This window comes from Biomphalaria glabrata, chromosome 11, assembly GCF_947242115.1.
Source record: "Biomphalaria glabrata chromosome 11, xgBioGlab47.1, whole genome shotgun sequence".
Taxonomy (NCBI): domain Eukaryota; kingdom Metazoa; phylum Mollusca; class Gastropoda; family Planorbidae; genus Biomphalaria; species Biomphalaria glabrata.
In genome coordinates, this window is record NC_074721.1 from 10,286,054 (window position 1) to 10,309,854 (window position 23,801).

General features: G+C 35.8%; 1 protein-coding gene across 1 annotated transcript in view; it reads right to left on the reverse strand.

Annotated features, from left to right (window-relative positions):
* Positions 1–4,347: 4,347 nt before the first annotated feature.
* The window catches only part of LOC106051898 (putative amine oxidase [copper-containing]), a 40,752-nt gene continuing 21,298 nt past the window's right edge, over positions 4,348–23,801 (reverse strand). The window contains exons 2-17 of the mRNA XM_013207113.2: positions 20,580–20,784; positions 19,477–19,615; positions 18,568–18,724; positions 15,793–15,853; positions 14,519–14,637; positions 11,458–11,637; positions 11,064–11,214; positions 10,811–10,960; positions 10,554–10,655; positions 9,454–9,611; positions 9,151–9,239; positions 7,954–8,135; positions 7,641–7,795; positions 6,057–6,264; positions 5,152–5,357; positions 4,348–4,559 (exon numbers count right to left, since the gene is read on the reverse strand). Of these exons, the coding sequence (XP_013062567.2) occupies positions 4,448–4,559; positions 5,152–5,357; positions 6,057–6,264; positions 7,641–7,795; positions 7,954–8,135; positions 9,151–9,239; positions 9,454–9,611; positions 10,554–10,655; positions 10,811–10,960; positions 11,064–11,214; positions 11,458–11,637; positions 14,519–14,637; positions 15,793–15,853; positions 18,568–18,724; positions 19,477–19,615; positions 20,580–20,771 (2,361 nt within the window). The 5' untranslated portion in view covers positions 20,772–20,784 and the 3' untranslated portion in view covers positions 4,348–4,447. The remainder of the gene's footprint in view (positions 4,560–5,151; positions 5,358–6,056; positions 6,265–7,640; positions 7,796–7,953; positions 8,136–9,150; positions 9,240–9,453; positions 9,612–10,553; positions 10,656–10,810; positions 10,961–11,063; positions 11,215–11,457; positions 11,638–14,518; positions 14,638–15,792; positions 15,854–18,567; positions 18,725–19,476; positions 19,616–20,579; positions 20,785–23,801) is intronic.

The window sequence follows — 23,801 nt, forward strand, 5'->3', positions numbered from 1 at the left end:
CGAAAATGTTACACCTTACTTTTATATCACCAGAAAAACGTACCTGAAAACAAACGTTTCATTGAGGCTCTTAAAAATGGTGGCTAGTGCATCTTTATTCAGGAGGTCAAACTGATAGAGTTTATCAAATGACAACGGTCATTAAGTATTACCGAAGTCTCACATATCATTAATGTATATTCCGTGGAATCGGAAACTAAGCCAAAAGCAATTATTGAGATTTGTAGAGATTATAATGCAATCGAATGGGCAGTATTTATTTCAGATGCTGCCAGTAGGATCTTAGCATCACCTGCACTATAGTTCGTATGGACTGAGAGGGAACTTTACTTTCTACTGTTAAAGCAGTTGTACCTAAGACAAAGGAAAGGTTACAAGGAGCCAGTCCAATGACTTTAACATTGTAGGTGATGCCAGTAACGTATCCAGAACGAATGGAAAACATACGTGTTGCACTTAATACTAACAATACCATGTTGCATTCCAAGCTTTATTTCACTGAATGACAAACAACTACGCACATAGTAGGGTTCACAACACAGGCTAACAAATGTAAACAAATACTAAGGGGGGACAATCCAAATAAGCAAATTCACGACAGTAAGCAAAAGGGAGGGTAAGCCAGTTATTTAGAGGCGTGGTATCCACGGCGTTGCCAAATTTACTGATTTATTAACTTTATAGCACCAATTTGTATTGTTTTTGTGGTCAACTACTTACAACTAATTTAGCATTATTGTAAGTGTCAGGAGCTGTCAGCTCCGACTAAAGACTCTTGCCCGCCCGCTGGATACGCCCTTGTAGTGTTGGGGAAAGCAGTGATGGTGGGGATAAATCGAAGAATGTAGAAGCAGAAGTCAGATGCTCTTGAGATAAACTGATATAAATGTTGAGACTGTAGAACTGGGACCTTTTTGAACAAAAATGTTTTTAAAAAATCGGAAAAAACTTGGAAGACAACAGCCACCCGCTCCATCATAACGACGTCAAGCCGTCGCGAAGTGGGTGACTTTGTGTCAGTCAAGACAAGAACAGAGCGGTACAAAAACTCGTTCGTACCTTACAATTGTGTTCTCGGTTGTATTATCAACCTGATCAAAATCCAGACGTCTGAGGAATATTCATCAGGCTCTGACAAATGAAAAAATGTGCGATACAAAACAAAAAATGGACAGTAAAGTCATTGACGTCAAGAAGATATACACTTAGATGGCGTCTGGCATTGGATGCTCGATGTCACATTGTTTCTAGAAAATCAGCTATATGAAAACATTTCGTGACCAATTGGACTAGAACTCTTGAATAAATAAAAAAATTCCTTGAGATGGTAGAAATGTCAGCCATGAAATCTAGAGAGGGAGTGACGTAAGGGCCGATTGTTTCACGAGGTTGTCATGTTACCAGCACAACGATCTACCGCCTTTTCCTTTACCTAGCTAACGTGACACCAATATAATGAGCTACTTTATTTCTCGTTTGTGACCAATGGAACCCAAGTAGGGCGTTATCATCTTTTTAGTCTTTAAAGTAACGTGTGCATTTTGTTCAGATTTATAATAAGAAACTGGAACAGACACAAAATAGAGCAGTGAGATTCATAACAAACAGACATACACATTTGATTAGAGTAACACCTTTAGTAAAATCACTAAATGTAGTGGTAGAATTTAAGTCATTGGTTAACATGCATGACTAGATTGACCTAGGAACACGTGTAGGACGTGATTATCTTCTCTTTTGAAGTAACGTCTGTATTTTACAAGATAAGATAAGAAGAGTCAACAGATTAATTCTGAGTGTGAATTGTACATAACAATCATGATTAGGAGGTAGTTCATGATCCTGATGTAATTGAGACTGTATCTCTACAAGCACCAGTACCATTCATTGAAGGGAAAGACGCGAAGGCTGAACATATCAATGAAGATGAGATGAGATGTATTGTTTGTCCAAACAAATGACAATTCATTGGGCTACCCTTGTTGACCTCAGCATTACTACTACTACAAACCTGATAGCGATGCCAAGACAAGCAGTTTAAAACACACAAGCTCGCGCACTCACAGCCACCTGGCGAGGATAATTTTGTGAAACAAACCTAACGATAAATATGAAACAGATGAGGTTTCAAAAGAGAATTCTATAGAAGGAAAGTTGATGAACTGGATTTTTTGTACAGTATATGTAAGCGTGTGGAAGAGTTTAATGATAAATAATGATAAGGGACGCAGTTACCTATTGTCCATTGTTGCCACCCTATGCGGGCGGCCAAATGTAATGGGTTACCAAATCATTATCACAATGTTAGCTTTGTATGAAAAAAAAAGTTATCAGGTTAATAAACAAAATATTTTAATATTTTCACCTCTGTTATGGAGTAAGTGTGTGTGTGTGTTTCTATGGTGACGGTGGGAAGAGGTTAGCGATTGGTTGTCAATGATGCAAAATAGATGGCATTGTCGTCATTTGGTCTTAGGACAGACGACTCCAGAACGTGAGACTAAAAGGTTGTGTTATTGTGGTGAGTTAGATTTTGTTAAAAAATACCATTACTTTAGTCTAGTATATTTATTTGATTTCACATTAACTTGATTTTGATTATATTACAAATCAAGCGTTATTTAGTTTTTTCTCAACAGGAGGTTATTCACTCATTTGAAGTTGTATTAGTTAAGTTACATTACGCTTTTAACGGTTTAGTTGTGTGCCAGCAGTTTGGTGCTACAAGTCAACGACGGGTAACAACAACCTTCAACTTCACCTAATCCTTAGTATGTTGAGCTGTTGGGGCACCACACAAGATCTGGTGACCACCTTTCTTCATTACATTCTGTCTTTTGTCTGATATTCTCTTTCTGTGGATGTTGTCTTCAATTTCTATGTCTGCCTCTTCTTCTTTTTCCTGGTATTTTTCCCTATTTTAAGGTTTTTGGGAGCCTTGAGGAACTTAGATGTGTTATGGCTATAGAGTTTTAGTTTGCATTTCTTGACATTAGTTGTTAGCGGGTCATCGTGGAGTCAAATCGCTGTTTCAATTCTGTATTGAGTCTCTTCCTTTGGGATGAAGTCTTTTTTTTTAACAATATAGAATATTTGTGTTGCAAGCATTAGGCATAAGAATGTGGCCATGACCACGGAGCGCACCAGTCTGACTTGAGTGTCGTATATATACATAAATATTTTAAAAAGTAAACACATGAAAGTAGCTGGCAGCAGATGGAATCTGAAAGAGGCAGTTGAAGCAGTTGTCACAAGGACTGCGGGACAAATATTTGTGACTTAATGGAAAGCCAATTATAAAGGCATGCGCAGAAGACTGAATAGAAGCTTAAATTGACAGCCAGTGGACAAAGGCTTTGTCTGCACGAGATATGCAGTGTAACTGGATTTGCATAGTCATTTGACACTCTACAATCATTCTTATTCTTCGGAATCGAAGACATCTCCATTATATATTTTTACACAATTATAACACAAGATACAGACATATTAGAAAGAGAATTAGATGAATTACAGAAATGAAAATCAAATTAGGATATATCTTTCCAACCAGAAAAATGTCAGCTATTAAAAGTAACAAAAAAAACTAAAACAAATAAATACCACTAATATAATTTCATGGTATATCAGTAAGACAGACTCAAAACTCAAAAACCCTAGGTGTAATAATAAATAAAAATCTATCCCCATATTGATGAAACTATAAAAAAAATCAAACAAAACATTAGGGTTTACAAAAAGAAATTTCTATAAATCAAATAAGAACATAAACCTAAAATGTTATTTAACCTTGGTTAGGCCAATAATAGAATATGCACCCTCTGTTTAGGACCCCGCAACTGGAGAAAACATTACGAAACTAAAACCGACACAAAATAGAGCAGTGAGATTTATAACAAATATTCACATTTGATTAGAGCAGTGTTGCCAAAATACTGTACGCAGGCAAGATCTTGCCCGCGACGTGGCTCATCCAGTCCACCAAAACTTTGGTACAAAATGTAGAAAATTCGACCCTTCCAAAAAAAAAAAGCTACCTTTTGCTGCTTCTTACAATGTATAACAATGATTCTCTCTCTCTCGACTTCTTTGTGTGTCATACACTTTTTTGTTTTTTTTTTCGTTTCTTTTGTCTTTCTCTTTTGTTTTGTTTCGTTTCATAATTATATCTTTCTCCTCCGCGCTTTTTTCTCCCCCCTCTTTTAAATTTCTGTATTTGATGTTCAGACTTTTCATCTATCTATCTCTGTCTCACTCTCCCCTAGTCTCTCCCTCTTTCTCTTTCGTTCAATGAATAAAATAAGAATTTCAGATGGTTCAAAGTTTATTGGAATTTTGAATAATGCAATTTGAAAAAAAAATAAGATTTTAATGTCTTATAGATTTAAAGCTGTAAATTATAGGCCTCTATATATATAAAAAAAGCAATTTTGTTGGCGGAATAAGATTATAAGATAAAACTTTCTCTATTTGTCTCAAGAACTTGATCTGGGTTTTTCGAAAGATCTTCTTCTAGTGTGACTTTAGGCGTGATGCATTGATCGCGTGAGTTACCGTTTCTGAAAAAAGTACAAATATCAAATATAATATAATAAAATTTGATATAATATAATATAATATTTTAAATATAATCCTGGAGGCAAGGTGGTTGAGCAGTAAAGCGCTTTCCTTCCTAACCCTGGTCCGGGGTTTGAATCCTGGTGAAGATTGTTTTTTTTTTTTATTTTGGGATCTAATGGGTAACTGACATTAGTGGGGAAAAGTAAAGGCGATTGGTCGTTGTGCTGGACACGTGACACCCTCGAAACACAGAAACAGATGTCCTTTACATCATCTGTCCTGTAAACCACACAGTCACAAAGGGGAACTTTACTTTTCTCTACTTTTTATAATATCATTTATATGGTCCATTCAAGATATATTGTAGTTCTCTAGCCAAATTAAAAAAAATAATTCCTTTTTATACTTTAAAAGATTATAACGCTAAACTTAAAGTTTCTCAGTGTGGCCAACGAGTATTCGTTTCCCAACGATATACAACAGCTGTCAAATTTCTTAGAAAGAACCATTGTCTAGATCTGTGTCCAGGTTCCACCCTTCGCCCAGCTAGAAGGTACGAGGTACCTCTAGGTATTGTCATAATAAAACTACCTGTTGACAAAGACTCCTTTGCTGTGATCCAGTGGGTCAATGTGTTTGATATACATAGCGTCACGTGACCCCATGGACGGACACTCGGGAAAGTAGTTGTAAGGTAGAAGAAAAAAACTCAGATGGTTCCCAACTGTTGGAGTGACGGGAAAGTCTTCCGTGTGGGGGATGTGATGCATTCCGGCTGAGATCCACAACACCAGGTCCTAGTGATCAATACAGAAATATTTTTTTACTGAAAATAACTAGCAAGAATTATACTAATGCATGATACAATAAGATAGCATATAGTCAGAAGAAGTCTTAAGAACTTAAGACTTAATATCTACTTAATTAAAGTTTCTATGTCGACCGATTTCTAGACCAATTTTGTGTCTGTAGATTTTAAAAATTATTTCGCCCATCTGCTTTCTACACACAATGTAAATAATACAATAAAGCTCTATCTAAATTTGAATGTAAGAAATATATCTAATAGTAAGTATAATGAGTTATTTTATAATTTTAAGTTTGATAAATATAAACAGTGATAGTGTCACTTGGTGTACGCGTCAAAGTCTCAAAAGTTATGTAAACAGGAAATTTAAAGTAAAGTTCCCGTTTCTATCTATAGGGCAGATGATGTAAAGGTTAACTATTTTTCATTTGCGCTTGGCTTCCGAACAGGAATCCCGGGTTCGTATCCTGGTAATTTCGGGATCTTTGGGCACTTCTGAGTCCACCCAGCTCTGAAATTAGTTGGGGAAACGTAAAGGCGATTGGTCGTTGAGCTGGCCACATGACACCCTGATTAACCGTGGGCCACAGAAACAGATGACTTTTTACATCATCTGCTCTATAGATCACAAGGTCTGAAGATAATGAAGATAATCGTATAGTTCGCTCTTGAAAAACAATGTAATTACCTGGTCCACAATATTCTCATCGTCAGCGTAGAACTTTGTAAAGTCAGCTACAGGTTTCAAACCGTCGAACATGCCAAAGTTAGAGCTTGACCATTGTTCATTGTCCTTGTGTTTAGTGACCACCAACTGATGCCTTGCCCAAGGTATCGTTTTTTCATTTCCAATATCTTTAGGAAGAAGATTGTAGGACATTCCATTCATCTGAACTCTGATGAAGTAGAGAAATAATGTGCTCCATATAACAGACAACACTGATATTAAATTACAGAAAAAATAGTAATTTTTTTTTATTTGCTTATTTCTGTCATTCTCAAATTTCTTGGACCCGCTGGCACATGTAAAACAGAAGGAGCAAACCTTTACTGATGTCTTTTCGTTCTATTAGGGACTCAATTATTATCTACTGTTTTGCATGAAAAATATTTTTTAAAAATTTCCAATGATACATATTTTCGCTATTTTAGAAATATGAATTATTCAATCTTATCATAAAAAATACAGACGTTACTTCTAAAAAAGAAAATGATTGTAGAATGATACAAGACAAACGGCACTATCGCAAGCAGTTTAAGTACGCGTGAAGACACCAGAATGCCAGAGCGTAAATTTAGATTCCAGTATAATTTCTCTACATTGTAATAAAATGTATTTTTAGTTTTGCTCATAAGGAAGTTATTAAGTTATTATAAGTTAAAATATAATACGCCTACAGCCGTTTAGTTGTCTAGCAGCAGTTATGTGCTACATGTCAACAACCGCCAACAGCAGGGAGCACGAAGTAAGGATCGTGCAAGGAAAAGCTGGCTGGACAACGTACAAGAATGGACCGGCTTCCATCTTGATATCCTGCTAAGGACAGCTGCTAACCGGAGAAAGAGCGATTTTGGTTGAGCCAAGTGTCAAGGGACAAATAATTATGAAAATGATGATGCAAACAAAACCGTTGTGAAACTGAACTCCGGCGCCATTTCGTCATCACTGACATAAAGGAAAAGCAGGAGACAGATGGCAACTGTAAGAGACAGCTGGAGACCCCTAACTAAGATTGCAGGACACACATTTGAGTCCCAAAGAAAAGGCCATTGCCGAAGGCAGTGTCCTGACTAGGATCTTGTGTGCTGTGCAAATCCAACAATATTTCATCAACCAGTCTAAACTACCCAAAGGACATTACAATTAAAACTGAAATACGTAATCAAGACTTGTGAAGACTTCAACTAATGTATTTATTTACAAATGGGATGCTCGTCTTGTCTCACTATCCGCCGCTACCTTATCCGTCTCTATCACTACTCAACCTTCTCTAAGCCCTGGCCATCTTGTTCTCCATGTCTCCGCATTCTAAAACGGCATTCGTCTGTCTGACTACGGTCGCTAAAAACAATGCACAATATATTTATTTACAAAACTGACGTAATCTCTTAAACTAAACGAGGTCACTACAACAGGCTCAGAAGACGTAATGAAAACTTTACTGGATATGTGTACCCCTGGATAAAAGTGACTTCGTGTCCTCACACGTTTCTTTAAAGCGTTGGACTGAGTATAGATTCATTCTTAGTCTAGAAATCTTGACATACACACCTGTAAGCTTTAATCTCTCCAAACTTTGTCCTTTTGTTGTTGTTATGTACAACCAAATATTTCGGTGTTCTAAAATTGTAGTCAATGAACGATTTGGTTTCTGTTCTCTTTAAGTTTGACACAAACCTCGTCTGATGATATGTGACACTAGGGTCCTTCAAAACAATGGAATTTGTTTTAAAAATATGCAAACATGTTGCCTAGATTGGAATTTTTTTTTCATCAATATTTATGAGTAATATCATTCTGATATCAGTAAAACATAATCATTATATAAAATATTTCTTGTGCTATTTTGCAGTAAAAGATTTACTTGGGTTAATTTGACTTGTTCCATAACAAAGTCCAGGCTTTCAAATCGGTTACTAGTGCCTCCAACGTCAAGGTCCACTTTGAAATGGGCCATATGATGATGGACACCACCTGTGATGTTTTCCTCTATCTGAAAGCCGTAAGGTCTTTCTTTGTCGGTGTAGAAACTTGTCTGAATGTGACCTGCAGCCAGTCAAAATGTTGCATCATGTAGAGTAAGAAAATTTCACTAGCTTGAGACAAAGGATGAAAAGGTAATGACAAAATACAGTGAAACTTGACGTGAATAAATCCTTGTGACTTTTCAGCAGAGCTGTGGGGCAGCAACAGTATATCACCATCAGACTATGGGCTATTCCTCTCAGTTGAGTCCATGTCCATTCTTGAGTCAATTCTTCCAGTTTTATTGTCATAGTTGTTATTATTTCAAAATAAATGTAATAAAAATGTATTGAACAAGAGGCAAATAGGTTATGCTAATGTAGTGTCTTTGTTATGCCAATGTAGTGTCTTTGTTATGCCCATGTAGTGTCTTTGTTATGCCAATGTAGTGTCTTTGTTATGCCAATGTAGTGTCTTTGTTATGCCCATGTAGTGTCTTTGTTATGCCAATGTAGTGTCTTTGTTATGCCAATGTAGTGTCTTTGTTATGCCCATGTAGTGTCTTTGTTATGCCAATGTAGTGTCTTTGTTATGCCCATGTAGTGTCTTTGTTATGCCCATGTAGTGTCTTTGTTATGCCAATGTAGTGTCTTTGTTATGCCCATGTAGTGTCTTTGTTATGCCAAAGTAGTGTCTTTGTTATGCTAATGTAGTGTCTTTGTTATGCCAATGTAATGTCTTTGTTATGCCAATGTAGTGTCTTTGTTATGCCAATGTAATGTCTTTGTTATGCCAATGTAGTGTCTTTGTTATGCCAATGTAGTGTCTTTGTTATGCCAATGTAGTGTCTTTGTTATGCCAATGTAATGTCTTTGTTATGCCAATGTAATATGGGGGATTAGATTGACCTAGAAACATCCCGTAGGACGTAATCATCTTCTTTTTTAAAGTAACTCTTTGTTTTCTAATTTACGAGTGTAATGTCAATGTAATAATATAATGTCAATGTAGTGGCTGTTATATCAGTGTAATTATTATGCGATGATAATGTAATAGTACTATAATGACATGGTCATAACAATAAAGTGATGTATACCTGTACTCATCAGTCTGGCCTCAGCTACTCCATTGTGATGGAAAATAAAATCAATAATGTAATCGTAATTGCCAATAACAAGAGCCGATCTGAAATATTTCAATGAAATACAGTAATTTTAGTATACAGAAACATTGTTAAATGTTATATGTGTGTGTGTGTGTGTGTGTGTATGTATATATATATATGTATGTGTGTGTGTGTGTTAGTGTGTGGGTATAGGCCGAAACCCTCTGCTTCTTGAAATAAAAATATTTCTGATTCAATCGGAAAAATTAACCCACCTTGTTTCAAATAAATTACCTGAGTGTGAGTACTGAGTCCAGCAGACCTCCATAGAAGGATCCTTCTCCGACCTCATAGGATAAGTGTCGTCTCAACGGGTAGTTATTGTTTTGCTCAAATAGACAAAAGGTTGCGTCAAAAGCTGAAGGCTCCCCTGTCTTCTGGCTCCAGAATGACTGTCAAGGTTGAAATGTTCAATTATTTCTTAACAGCACAAACATCCGATGATACCGTGCAGTCAAAATAATATAATTAGCTAATCACAGACTGTACTTCTTGTAATAAAAAATCAATGGCCCTTTCAGACATTGCAATCTATAGGGCAGATGATTCAAAGTTCATCTGACTTCATGGCCCTTGGTTAACGAGGGTGTCATGTGGCCAGCACAACAACCAACCGCCCTTACTTTGCCCAACTAATGTCAGGCACCCATCACAGCTTATTATAACTAGTGAAAACTCTCTTTTAAATTACAGAAGAAAATGATTACGTCTTACGCGTATTGATCTGTTCATCTGGTCGTGAAGGTTATTTAGAGACTATTATATGAAGCCACTGGTTTTCCTGGTTGATTCAGTCAATCAATTCATTGCTCTAATGACAGTACCTTTGTACCTTAGCTAAATAATCACTCCATACCTCAGAGAGCCCTGCGTTCAATGGACCCAACACGTTTCTCCCTCTCCGGGCATTCCCCACTGGTCTCAGACAGACAACATGCTGCACTACATTCAAGAAGAACTGTAAGACCTATCTGTTTAAGACTTTTTAGATTAGTTTGTCATTTTAGTTCTCCTGTTTAGGTTTGTGATATTATCACAACGCCTTGAGCTTACATTTCGTTTGTTAACAGCGCTCTATACATTAATGTGTTATTAGTATAGTAGTAGTACGAATGTATAACAGCATATGAAAACATGAAATGTAAGTCTAAGACAACTTCATAACAAAATATCATTACAAAATACGAGTTTAGGCTGTTCTAATCACGCGTTAGTAAGTAAAGGTTTTTATATTTTGTACTTTTAAATCAAACTAATTTGACAAAAAATCAGATGTTTCTATCTACTGTCATGAAACCAAATGATAGATAGAAAAAAATCTTCCATTTTTTCACCTGGTTCACCAGAGTAGAGTGTACTGGACAGTCGCCACCTGGTACCAAAGCTTTAGAATGAGAGCCTAAGAGAACTCCACTGTCTACATAGTTTGTTATTTGCTGTAAATGAAGGAAAAGGTTGAAAATAATTAGAGCAAAGCTTTTAAATATTTGTGGATTTATTTTGTCAACTTTAAAAAAAAAAGTTAAGAAATGCAATTTTGTTCATAAAAGAAAATGTTCTACAAAAAAAAAAAAAGTAACAATCGTCTTACTGACAAAGGGACAGCACCCGAATAAAACACAGAAATTTCTGCAAGGCTAAGTTCATATGCGATTCTCTCCCCTTTAAATCTGACGTCATACAAAGCAGGTCCAGTGAGAGCCGACATTCGGAAATTAAAAGTCCAGTCCAAATATTTGACCTTTAACGAAGTAGAAACAAAACGACAATGTGAAACATGTAAACATTTGGTAATAACAATCAGTACACCTTAACAAAGATGATCCATTTGGCGGGACTGCTACCTGTCTGTCTTTCACTGAATATCTTTTCCCATCAGGTTCAACCTGTAGAGGAGCTCTTTGTGGTTTCTCAGGGACTGGCTCACCACGCTGATACAAGCTTGAGAAGAGAGTTGAATTGTCTACGGGCCTGGTTAATTTCAACTTAGGAATTCTGGAAATACAGGGGAAAATAAAGATTTACGACAAATTATAACCTGAAACAAGCAAATACATTGTATACAAATGTTCAGTGTACCTAATAGACATTATGACTGATGTAGTTTGAACATAGAGTTGAACAATTTAAATCGAAGTTTAATGTTCATAACTGTTCTAGATAGACTTTAGTTTAAAAAAAAGGATAAATAGCGATAAAAAATTAGATTCATAAAAATAAAAGAAAATTAACGATTACCTGTCAGCGTTGTAGCCTTCCATCAGCTCATCCACAGTCGCGTAGAGCTGTCCAGCGTACCAGATTTTCTCTATACTCCATTTGGACTCGTCAGAGCCGTCCAGATTCATAAAGAAGCCCAGGTCGACAGGGTGATTGGCATAATAAGGTACGTTGTACATAGCAAACATCCACATTCTCCTGAAGGTGTCAATGAAAGACAATTCAAAAAGTGTTTTTAGCCCCACAAAAGCAGTGTTTTTTTTTGTTGTTGTTTTATTTTTGTTAAGAAATAGTTGCCGCTACTCAGTGATGGATAGTCTAACTTTTAACTACTAATAAATTAATAATAAACGTTAAAATACAAGAAAAGTAATAATTTCTCCCCATATTGAAAAAAGGGGCCCGTACGCCGTACCGTCACAAAACACTGCACAAAAGTAATATGAAATCTTTAGTTAAATTTAAAAATAAAATAATTGTTTTACAATAATAAAATCACAATGTAGTCTTCGAGTCCAAAACCAAAAAAGAATAGGATGCAGTATTTATATAACGAAATAACGGAGTCCGAACGGAAATATATCCAACTAGTTAATCAAATTGATGCCATAATGAGTAACGGTGAAACACGTAATTTAATTAAACATATAATTTAATTTCACATATACTTTCGACACTAGAATACAACTGAGAAAATACGGCTGTGGACCCTGATAGATATTTGCTTGTGAAAGCTAGTGTAAGTAATGTAGGTGGACTTATGACAGATAACTGATGACTTCATTTTTTTTGTATGTTTTGTTTTCTGGAGGAAAGTTGACGATACTTGTTCAATCATATAATAGGTCGGTACATGTGTCGCTGTTAGCTAGAGTTCCTTTAATCACTTCCGTGGTGTCTGATGCAAATCAACCAAATGGAGGTAACTCTTAACGTAATACGGACTCCAATAACACCAGCGAAAGGCCGAACAATCAATAAAAGTTAGTCAACGCTGATACTGAATGTCGAACAAGTTTAATAGCAATGAAGGGAGCCTTCGAATGTCCGCTAACTCAATACATTCATAAACTGCTGCTTATTTCTACGTTGTCCTGGAAGTAGTCTGTTTACGTCGGCTGGTATTTCATTCTGTCCATAAAATCTAGTCTTGTTTTTACTAGTCACGTCATTGTCACTAAGTCAAACATTTCCCTATTTCCTAAACAAAGAATTAATTCCTAATCGTGCCATAACAGTTCCCAATTCTGAAATCAGCTTCCGGTCCTTGAAGCAGTTGGTCTATGCTTTAATTTTTTTCCCTAGACACTTCTTCTCTCAGTAATAAGTGTTCCTTAGTGCTGCATTGACATGTAGCACTGTAGCCTGACATCCGTGTCCAACTAGGTTCCACCCAGACCTCCCAGGTTCATCTATAAAGTTATGACTTGAAAAGAAGTATTCTAAAAATCGTGACACAGGTAGTGTTCTTTGTTTAAAGACCTCAGTACAAAGTGCACCTATACCATACTGTGGATAAACAAAAAGAATGGAAGTCAGGAGTTACTCAAGTTTTACCCGGAAGCATTTTAATGACCAGCTCGGATGTCAGTTTTCTGTTACGGGTACATAGAGTGACATGTGTCAGTAATGGGTTTCAGACATAACTGGATACGTCTGACATAGATAGCACTTACATTTGAGACCAGTCGAAAAGATGCGCAAAAAATTAAATCAAGACAAATAAGAAAAACATGAAAAAAATACTTTTCAAAAAAAAATCAAGCTTCTATTTAGTGTAATTGTATCAATTAGTTAGCATCAGTCATGTATATAAATGTGTAATTGATCTAGAATCTAGACTAACAATAATATATCGGTGTGATTAGAAATATTTGTACCATTTTTTTTGTTTAGCGCAAGTTCATACTTTTAGCTTTCTCAATTCGCTACAATCCTATCACTTTCTCAGTGCGCTACAATCCTATCACTTTCTCAGTGCGCTACAATCCTATCACTTTCTCATTGCGCTACAATCCTATCACTTTCTCAGTGCGCTACAATCCTATCACTTTCTCAGTGCGCTACAATCCTATCACTTTCTCAGTGCACTACAATCCTGTCACTTGTCTGGACCAGTTGGGGAAGTTATAGGGGGGTGGGGGAGAAAGGAGATTGCATCTACTTAATGTTACAGTGATCGCTTTTTTATGCATTTTATTAAAATCAGTTGTATGAAATGAATTTGAACTTAAGGGCTTTAGCCTCTACAAACCAATACACTAAACACTGTTGCAGCGAAATGCTTATGAAAATAGAACGTTTTATATTATATATTTTTTTAGTTAAGATATGACTTAATTTTCTACACAGTTATAAGGGGACTAACTCAGCTTATACCAATACATTTGTCAAGTACACTTTCTTTCCTTGTTCAATACCAAACAGAATAAATAATTGCCAATAGTTAGTTTATTAATTTTTTTTAAAATTGATTCTTGTATTGTTAGGTACCAGAAATGATTGTACGAAATTTCAACTAATAATCTGTACACATTTTTTTATTAGACAAACAGGCACAGTTGATGTACGCTTTGAAAAGTAGACAGCAATTTTTTTTATTATTTCGAAATATTTAGGACTCACAAGAATCCACTAAACTCTAATGTGTACCTGACTTAAGTCATGGCAATTGGTCGTTGGCCACATGATACCCTCGTTACCTATCGGCCCTAGAAATAGATAAAATCTACAAATCATTTGCCCTATACATCGCAAGGTCTGAAAGGAAAACTTTACTTCAATGGAACCGACTTTTTAAGGTTTCAACTTGTCCAATATATATGAAGTATCGCTGGTACAGATAGAATCATGTCACTGACGGATATTGCTCACGGGCCGAATTTGCATGATTAATTATGCATATATTATTTCTCGAGACCCTGTCCTTTGTGTTGGGTACTAAATAGTATTACTAACAATGGAAGTATTGAATTATATATAGAATGTTGTTTTATCATTTTACTATGCTGGACATTGCAATTCAATAACAAAGATATATAAACAATAGATATAGGAAAAGAAACCTATTAGAAGTTACCTTTTGTTGATGTCTCCTAGTAAACCGGTTCCGACCGGAATATAGTTAAAAGTAATACAGTCAGTAACTGTGTCTTGGCAAAACGTGGCGTCATAACTCTCAACAAGAAGTTGCTTGATCTAAGGTGAATAGGTCAATTATAAACAAACACATTTTATGTTACTCTTGATTATATTGAGTGTAATTGTATCAATTATTTCTAGACCGATCATGCAATTAATTTAAATGGATCTAGAATAACTATAATGTTTGTTTGTTTTTTTTGGTTAGGCACAACTTTCATGTCAATAGCTATGGCACCATAGCTTATGTGGATGTGTTGTGGTCGGGGTATATTATTTGGAAGAAAGTGGCCATTTTGGATTTTTAGAAGCAATTGTGAAAAAAACGTTTGCATGTGTATGATTTCGAACACGAGATCTCGAGCCTCGTGATGGAATACTGAACTATTCAAGTATTTATGAAATGAGAAGGTTTTGGTTGATTCGTGTGTTATCAGAGACATTGGATAATTGTGTAACGTTTCAACTTGAAGTGCGAGAAAACAACGTGTCAATGTTTCACCCAAACAGACGGACAGACAGACGGGGAGAGTTAATTTAAGCTATGAAATAAACAATTCATATTTATTGGAGTTACAATAGATATAATAATTTCCTTTATATAAATGAGAATGTACGATGCATGTATGCCACATACTAAGACCATTCGACAAATCTTTAAGGACCGTGACATGAATGTTACTTAGACATATATCCTCCCCATCTATGTCCACCACTGTCTTGGACAGTCTATTTCTGCTTTTTGAGCTATATTTTATAGAACTTGATATGGCAAGTACTGCAACTATTGAGAATTAAAACATTACATGAAGAAGTAACAAATATAGAATGTAGAAGTCCACAATTGTTTAAGAACTCGAAGATGGCTATAAGCTCAAACCTCGCAGTCAAAATCCGGTCTGATACAAAGCATTTGTACGTTGGGTGTACTATAGATAAGCCTGCTTCCTTTCTCGGCATTGTGTTTGACAGATGACATACTCAGTGTTAGTTGTAAGACTACATGACATGTCAAAAGATAAAGTGACAGATGACAATGTGACATATAAGCACTTTGTGATCGAAGAAAGACATTGACAGAGGTGAGATAGTAATTGACAGATAAACGAAAACATGACATTTGACAGACTACATGATACGGATCTCGTGACTGGTGTTGGTCACGTAACATAAAAGTTAAAATTTCTAAGTAAGTAAATAAAAATCTAGTACCGTATCTTCCACTGAGAACAGAAGGTCATACACTGCAACAAATTCCATATCACTGACTGGTCTGAAAGAAGAGGAACTTGTATGAAAAGTAATATTTGCATAAGTTTTAATTATCTAGTAATTAGAGTGTAATTTAAAACTCACAATCCATGTTGCACTTAGTAAGGAAAGTTTCGTTAAACAGCCGTTAATGGTGTCATGTGACATACGTAATAATCTCTTTTCCCTACCTGTGAGATAATGGGGAGTTAACTATTTTTGAGCAGTTGTAAAGACAGGAGTGATTCCCCTTAAGAGGATTATATAAGGCTTTGAAAGTTGTGTTTAGTTGCCACTTGCTCATGGATTATCAGCTTGACCACTAGACCTGAGTTGTGAGCTGTTGTTGTTTTTTTTTTGTTATTTATTGGTAGTGTGTCTTGGGGTATTCGGGAGAAGTGTGTACTGCTCTGGAGATATTTGAGCTAAATATATTTGTGATCATTGTTGTGTTTTAAATATTTTGTTGGATTAGTAGAGTTAGCCTCATATGATCTCCAGACAGTATATTTTAACTCTGACGTTTTCCATCCTGGGATACTACCAAACGTGACGTGTTTTCTAGCCTTGAGTCTCCGATGGATTGACATTTGTTTTGAACCAGTAGATAGGCTTTACGAATGACTAGCCTTGGGTTTCCCCGAAACTTATAGTTCATCATTACCTTATTTTGGCTCACATTGTTAATGTTATCCTGAAGCCTGTGTCGTTAGAGTGGTTAAAAGTGGTCATATGTGAACCTGAAGCCTTTGACCTAAGAAGTTAGCATTTGTATTCTACACTGATGTATGATTTATTGAATGAGATGATAGATTGCCTTACTGCATATATGTATTTATCTGTAGGATATGATCTGTGCGGTGTACCATATTATTTTTGAGTGTAACTTTATTTATATTTGAGAAAGCCTGTAAGTTGACGGCCAGTTTTATTTACACATTTCTTTGTTGTTTTTTTTCTTTCTAGTAAATAAACTATTTGTATATTTGTTTACCTGAGACTTTAGACGAACGTGCCAGCACACCTAAAACACTAATAGATTGATCTTAATAAACTTATTCTAGCCATAACTCTTGCGGGAACTCGTTATCCAACAAAGGTCACACGGGGGCCATGACACTCATCTCATAGACTACCTTTAGCTATACCCGTACTTAGTAACATTAATAATCATATTTGTTTATGAAAAAAATCAAAGAGTGTGTATGATACTAAATAGCTTAGCAAGGTACCCGTGGGCCCCCCTCCAGCGAATAAGACAAATTTAGTGTAAGACAAAAGAGTAATCTAAATGTAAAGACATCCCCATGCAAAATCGTACATTTTTAAAAAATAAGTAATTATGTCATAACGCTTGATTCAGCTAGGACTGCATATAAGTAATGGTGTCTTAAAAGTCAATGTTTTTACAACCTCTTAACAGAGCTAAACGGCTTAAAAGTGTTTCAAATGAACAAACAAATGTTCTTCCTAAGTTCCAATGTGGGCCCCAACCGGTCATGGGCCCAAGCGTAATGATCTCCTTCGCGCCATGGTCGCTACGCCACAGCTGTGGGCCCCATTTGTCGTGAGCCCGGGTTCATTGAACCCCCTCGCGCCATGGATGCTACGCCACTGATCAAATTGTCAGTCACGCATGACATATTAACCCCGAAACAAACTAAAAATCCAGATACTCAAATTCCCTGCATCAGCTGGGCTTCAACATATATACTATAGTTTGTAATTTTATTGTAAAATTATTTTATTATTTATGTATAGTTCTAATGTTTTTTGTTTGGTGTAATGCACAAATTGTAAGACAAATTTCCTTACGGATAATAAAGATTATTATTATTATTATTATTATCTCTAATTTTTGATGTATTTAAACTTCAATAAGATTCATGACTCTACAAACACATGAATTGACTAATTGGTTATTTTTTTTAACTGATTCGTGTTTGGTTTGGTACAATAAATAATTCTTTAAAGTTTCAACTTGATCCTAGAACGGATGTAGGAGATTTAACGTGATACATTATCTAATGGTAAGAAACCCTACATATTTAGCCGTATCTGTGAATTTTAAAGGATTAATTTCCCTTGTTCTTATGAAAATTAAAATACTAGTAATTAATTGACTAACTGGCTTTTTATTTTTCGATTCTTGGCTATGCTAATGAATAATTGGGCAGAGTTTCCACGTGATCCGAGAATGGGTGTGAGAGAAATAACGTGTAAATACTTTGAACCAGACAGAGAGAGTCGATATTTTAAATGGACTGATTTGTTTTTCTCTTGATAATAATAAGGCTTGTCTTCGAGTCCAAAGATTAATGAGGAATACTGTATTTCCCCTGGCTGCGCAGCTCCAGCTGTGACCTGAATATTTTGCCACATCCAGGGCAAGCATAACCATTGTCCGCAGGTGGTCGAATTATATTTTTTTTTCGTCATCTGCGTTTGTCCTCGGCAGCAGATTTTCTTTTGGTCTCAAGTTGATAGTGACTTTAGGAATAACATATGAAAAATTTCTAGCGGTAGTCGCTAATATGTCGCCCGAAGGTCAAACTCTTAGATGTATACTTTTAGTTTTCTCAATTTTAATAATTTTTTTAAATCGAAAAGTTTTTCTTTATCAAGCTGTGTGTATTTTTTTTTCTTCTTTATGAAATAATTATATACTTCTTATTATTGAAAACCTAACAGTAAAGTGTTTATCAAATGATGGCAAGAAACTACAATGAATTTTACCTTAAAGAAAACTCCACTGGATTTCTTCGGCCTGTTTGCTGAAATAATTTACATTTCTTTACATTTGGCAGTGGACCGCAGGAATACTCTTCCACAACAGGAGGCTGCTTATCCCCCCTGAACATCATGACACGAGCCTGTCTTGGAGGCTGAGGCCCTGAGTAAAGAAGAAACACTGAAGATTTAAGTTTTAATGATATTGATTTTTTTTTAAATTATATTTGATTTTTTACATAGTTTATTTGTTTCGGAATTATCTATAAACATTAAAAAGTTGTTCTGTAGTTCTACTAACATAATACAATTAGTCCGTTTTCCTTTTTACTTTTATATTTTGAGTGGAATTTGTTCAACACATACAGTTTTATCAGTTACTTTTAAAATTTTTACTCTGTCTGTCTGTTTGTCTGTCTGGTATACATTTTTGTGCACGTTATTTCTTCCAGTTCACATTCTCAGATCAAGTTGATACTTTGCACAATTATTCAATGTCCATAACAAAACATGAATAAATATTTTTTTAAAATATCCAATTAATTAATTAATTAATCAGTGGTAATTAAACTTCGTTTACTATGAAAAAAAAAATCTCATAAAATTGTGATAACTGAGCTAGATAAAAACCGGTTCAGAAATTTTGGTTGACCATTTCAGTTGTGTCCACTTCATTTTAAAATTTAGATTTGATTTCTAAAATGTTTCCTATAGGGTCACTGTGAGCTATGGCCTGACAGAAGTCAGAGTTGAAATGTTAGGTTCTGATTTTAAGGGCATATTTAGAGCGTACAGATTGTCTAAATACAGGTTCGTGAGATGAAAATTAGAAAAAAACAACAACAAGGTAACATTATTTTAGTCTAACAAAACTTTAAATAAAAGTAATTAAAATATCTTCATACAGAGACCAACCTTTGCTGTCCAAATATTTTAATGTCTCTTTTTTGGAGGGTGGGAAGAGCTCGGCCATGTAGATATAACTTGAACTTACAGACTCACTGCCAAATTTAGCGGCTCTAATCTCTGGATCATTCTCCAAGAAAGTGCGCAACTAGAAAAAAAATATCGCTTTATATATTTCAGTATTACATTAACTAATATCAAGACACTGCATGCTTAGGAGGAGCGGTGACTGAGTGGAAAAGCGCTTGGCTTCCGAGCCGAGTTGTTCCAGGTCCGAGTCCTGGTGAAGATTGGGATTTTAATTTTGGAAATCTTTATGGCGCCTCTGGGTAACTGAAATTAGCTGGATTAAAAGTAAAGGCGAGTATTCGTTGTGCTTGCCACATGACACCCTCGTTAACCGTTGGGGACAGAATAATGATCGTTACCTCATCAGCCCTTTAGATCTCAAGGCCTGAAAGGGAAACTTAACTTTACTTTTTACCTGCCACCTGGTCGCGGAATAGATCAAGTGTTACAGTTTAAAAGCAATCTATTGTGTTATCATTATGCCTTTTACAAATCTTCCATATTATCCTCTTATGAAATACAGACGTTACTTCAAAAACAATCAGTACCTCCATTCATGTATTCGTTAGTTTTTTTCCTCAACACAAATTCTTATCTTATAAATTATACACGCTCCTACTTAACATAAGATAATGAAGTCCTACACGGGACCATGTTGATAGAATGATCATCAAACTCCATTAGAGTGAGGGCTTGAGAGGCTCAAATCCTCTCTTGCAAAAGCCCTGGACAGAAACCCTGCTGTCTTGCGTAGTGCACAAATGTCGCCATACAGGTCGAGAATTTTGGGTTTCCCAGATCTGTCGAGATGGAGATCAGCAAGTCTGGGGCAGACAAACAGAATATGAGGCACGGTTTCCTCTTCTTCCCCGCAGAATGATAGCACTTGATTTAAAAATTTGATTTCATTTTGTTTTTAATATGCAAAAAATGACAATTTCATCGGCAATCTTTAAGTTGTTGCCACCTAATAGAGCTATATTACAAATAATACTGCTTGATAAAGTTACAGTTGTTGTATCTGCACAATGATATCATTTTACCTGTCTCATTTCATCAAGAGTTAGGTCATGGAATGGACCAGGTGTCACAGGCTCTGTTAAGTCTATGGTGTTTCCGTTAGGGTTGACTTCTCCACACACTGGAATCTCTTCAGCAAGAGAAGTTGATTGTCCACAGATCAACGCTAAGAGACTTAGTATCGTTAAAAAAGGAGTAGGTGCCATGGTTCGCATTGTTATTCAAAAGCTGTGCAAAAGTAAGAACAAATTTAAAAGATTATAAATGGAATGTTATATTTGATTCATTTTTAGTGTCTAGTAATAGGCTTAGTTTCAAATAAATGTGTACATTACTAGAAAGAAAATTTATCATGTAATGTCGCAACAAATTTTGTTACAAAATATCATTTAAAATGGGAGAGAGAAAAATCAAATTTTATCCTCAGTACCATCAAAACGTAAGCTACGTGAATAGCTGGATGTCTTCTGAGTGCTCACAAACCTACAAGCAAACACACGGCCTGGTGTGAAGTATTTATAGACAATAGTGTTAATTACATACACTCTTGACATTTTTGAATGATTATTATAGTTTTATGTATAAATAAAATTTATACATTCATAAGGAAGACAAATAAATGATTAGCTTATAAATTTATTCTGAAAACATTTGACCCATTTCAAGGTCGTGAGTCATGAGATCTGGTACCACCTGTAAGTGAAGGCAGCTAGTCATTTCGAGAGTCGTACACAGAAAGAGACGGTCGCATCATATAGGAACATGACCAAATTTAGAGAGGGGGTGTTGGGCTTCGGCCTCTTGGAGAAGGGACGATTGACGGATGTCCGAAGGGAGATAGTCTTACAATATGGCTCGGCCAATCCCATTAATCATCGAAGCCGTAGATGAGGTTTAGACATCATTAGGTTTTAAGATCTCCCGTTTTACGCCTGCCTGCTGCGCTCCGAGTCCCTTGTGAAGGTTTTCCAAGGTACAAATGTGTCTACACTGTTATGAATAGCAACACAGTGCTTTTTTTTTGTGTGTAAAAATATAAATGCCGGTGTACTCACTGATGGATCGCTTAAATTTTAACTACTAATAAATTAACAACAAAACGTTAAAATACAAGAAAAGTAATATTTTTCCCCACATTGAAAAAGGTACCGTCACAAAATCGCATTGTAGCCACATATGTGTTGTTAATGCTAGGTCTTAAATAGACTAATATATTTGTTTTATTTGGGCGTCTTATGTTTTCTAGGCAGCCTAGATACTTTTATATTCAGAATATATTCTGGAATTTTTCGATTGAGATTGTATTCCATTTCCACCCTTTCTTCACACGCTATACTCCAGGCCCTATGCCCTCCTCCCACCCCCCAAAAAAATGCCTAAGTAAAATTTTTAACTTATGCTAAAAATGAATTCAACATTAAATAAATAGTAATTAAAAGGCCTCTGCCTATTTAGATCCGGCACTAGTGTCAAATAATTATCAAACGAGACACGCAAGTCATACTAAAAGAGAAGTGGTCACATTTGTTAGCTAGATCGATATGTCCAGATGAAGTATTCATTTAGCATACATTTCTTGGCTTATCTACGTTCTCTACTAGACTGTTGATTTAATAAATATGGGCAGACAACTCAAGTGAGTGGTTTTATCATTAGATGAATGGACAAACAAGGACTGAATGAACATCTAGTGGCTATTGAGTCAAGGCTGAAAGTGAAATGTGATACCGTTTTGTTTTTTGTAACTCCTACGCTTAGCAAAGCAGAATTGTATTGTTGGAGTCAGGATATGTAGGAAAGCTAATGGAAATGTTATTTTAATTATTGTTAACAGACTCTAGAAGAGAGCGAGCTACTTCAGTGATGTCTATATGTAGATCTTTCATTCATAAATTGTAGTTAGAGGGAACTTCAAGATCAATGTCCGTATAGATAGTCCCTAGTACGTCAAGTTGAACTGAGTTTGCAGGTGTACTTTCAATATCCACTAACCAACATACCTCTTAGTATTAGAATTATGTTTAAAACGAACTAATATTCATTCTCTGGCACTGCCAGGGTCGAGCTACGTTAGAGAGTAACAAAATTCATTGCAATCCATGAGAAATTTTCTAATGATGTGGTAGGTCTTTAGGAGTATTGCCCACTAACATGGAACGAGAAGCTTCTTAGGGATGTTAAGGACCTTTAAGGTATCTGTGAAGTCATGTTTCATTATCCCCTCAGTAGATATAACAAGTTATATTGTTATTTCAGATAACTTCCATAAACGATAAATCTCAAAGCTTATTATTATTATTATTATTATATTAGAAACGAACGAGTATTCCTTCTCTGGCGCTGCCAGGGTCGAGTTTCGTTAAAGAGAAACAAAATTCATTGTAGTCCTTTTATCAGTTTCCCCTGAGGAACTTTCTGGTGATGTGGCAGGTCTGCAGCAGTACCGCCCTCTGACAGGCAACGAGAATCCTCTTAGGATTGTTAAGAACTTTGAAGGTATTTGTGAGGTCTGTTGTCATTATCCCCTCGGTTGATATAACAAAGGGGTATATTGTTATCCTGGATAACTTCCATAAAAACTTAATCTCCATTTCTTCTTCTTCTTCTTCCTCTTATTATTATTATTATTATTATCTAGCTGATTTGTTTGGATTTTGTTTTTTTCCTGAATTTGTGTTCTTTGTCTAACCCTATGTCTGTCTGTCTGGTTTAGATCTCTAAATATACAAATTTCTCCGTCGTTGTCCGACTTGTATCTTGAGCAACCCTCTCACCCCACACCCACACCCACACACACCAATTTTTTTTTTTTTTAATTCTTTCCTTTTTACATGTTCACCAGACTTGCTTGAAACCGGGAAGTTTATTAACATACAATCTGGATCTTCAACACGTAATTAGGACCCACATACAGGAGGTTCAGTCAGGACATTTTCTGTAAAGCTGTGAACACATTTCATTGTCCTTTCCAATTCCCGTAAGCACACAACAAGACAATGTCCAATGATACGTTCCCCTTATGTTTTCATAAATAGACAACTGGTAGAGAAATAGTGTCAAATATGTGTATCATAAATACATCCGTAAAAGTGAAGTTCCCTTTAAGAACTCTGCGATGTATAGGGCAAATGATGTGTCAGTTATCTGTTTCTGTGGCCTACGGTTAACGAGAGTGTCATGTGGCCAGCACAACGACCAACCGCCTTTACTTTCCCCAACTAATGTCAAGTATCCGTTGGGTAGAC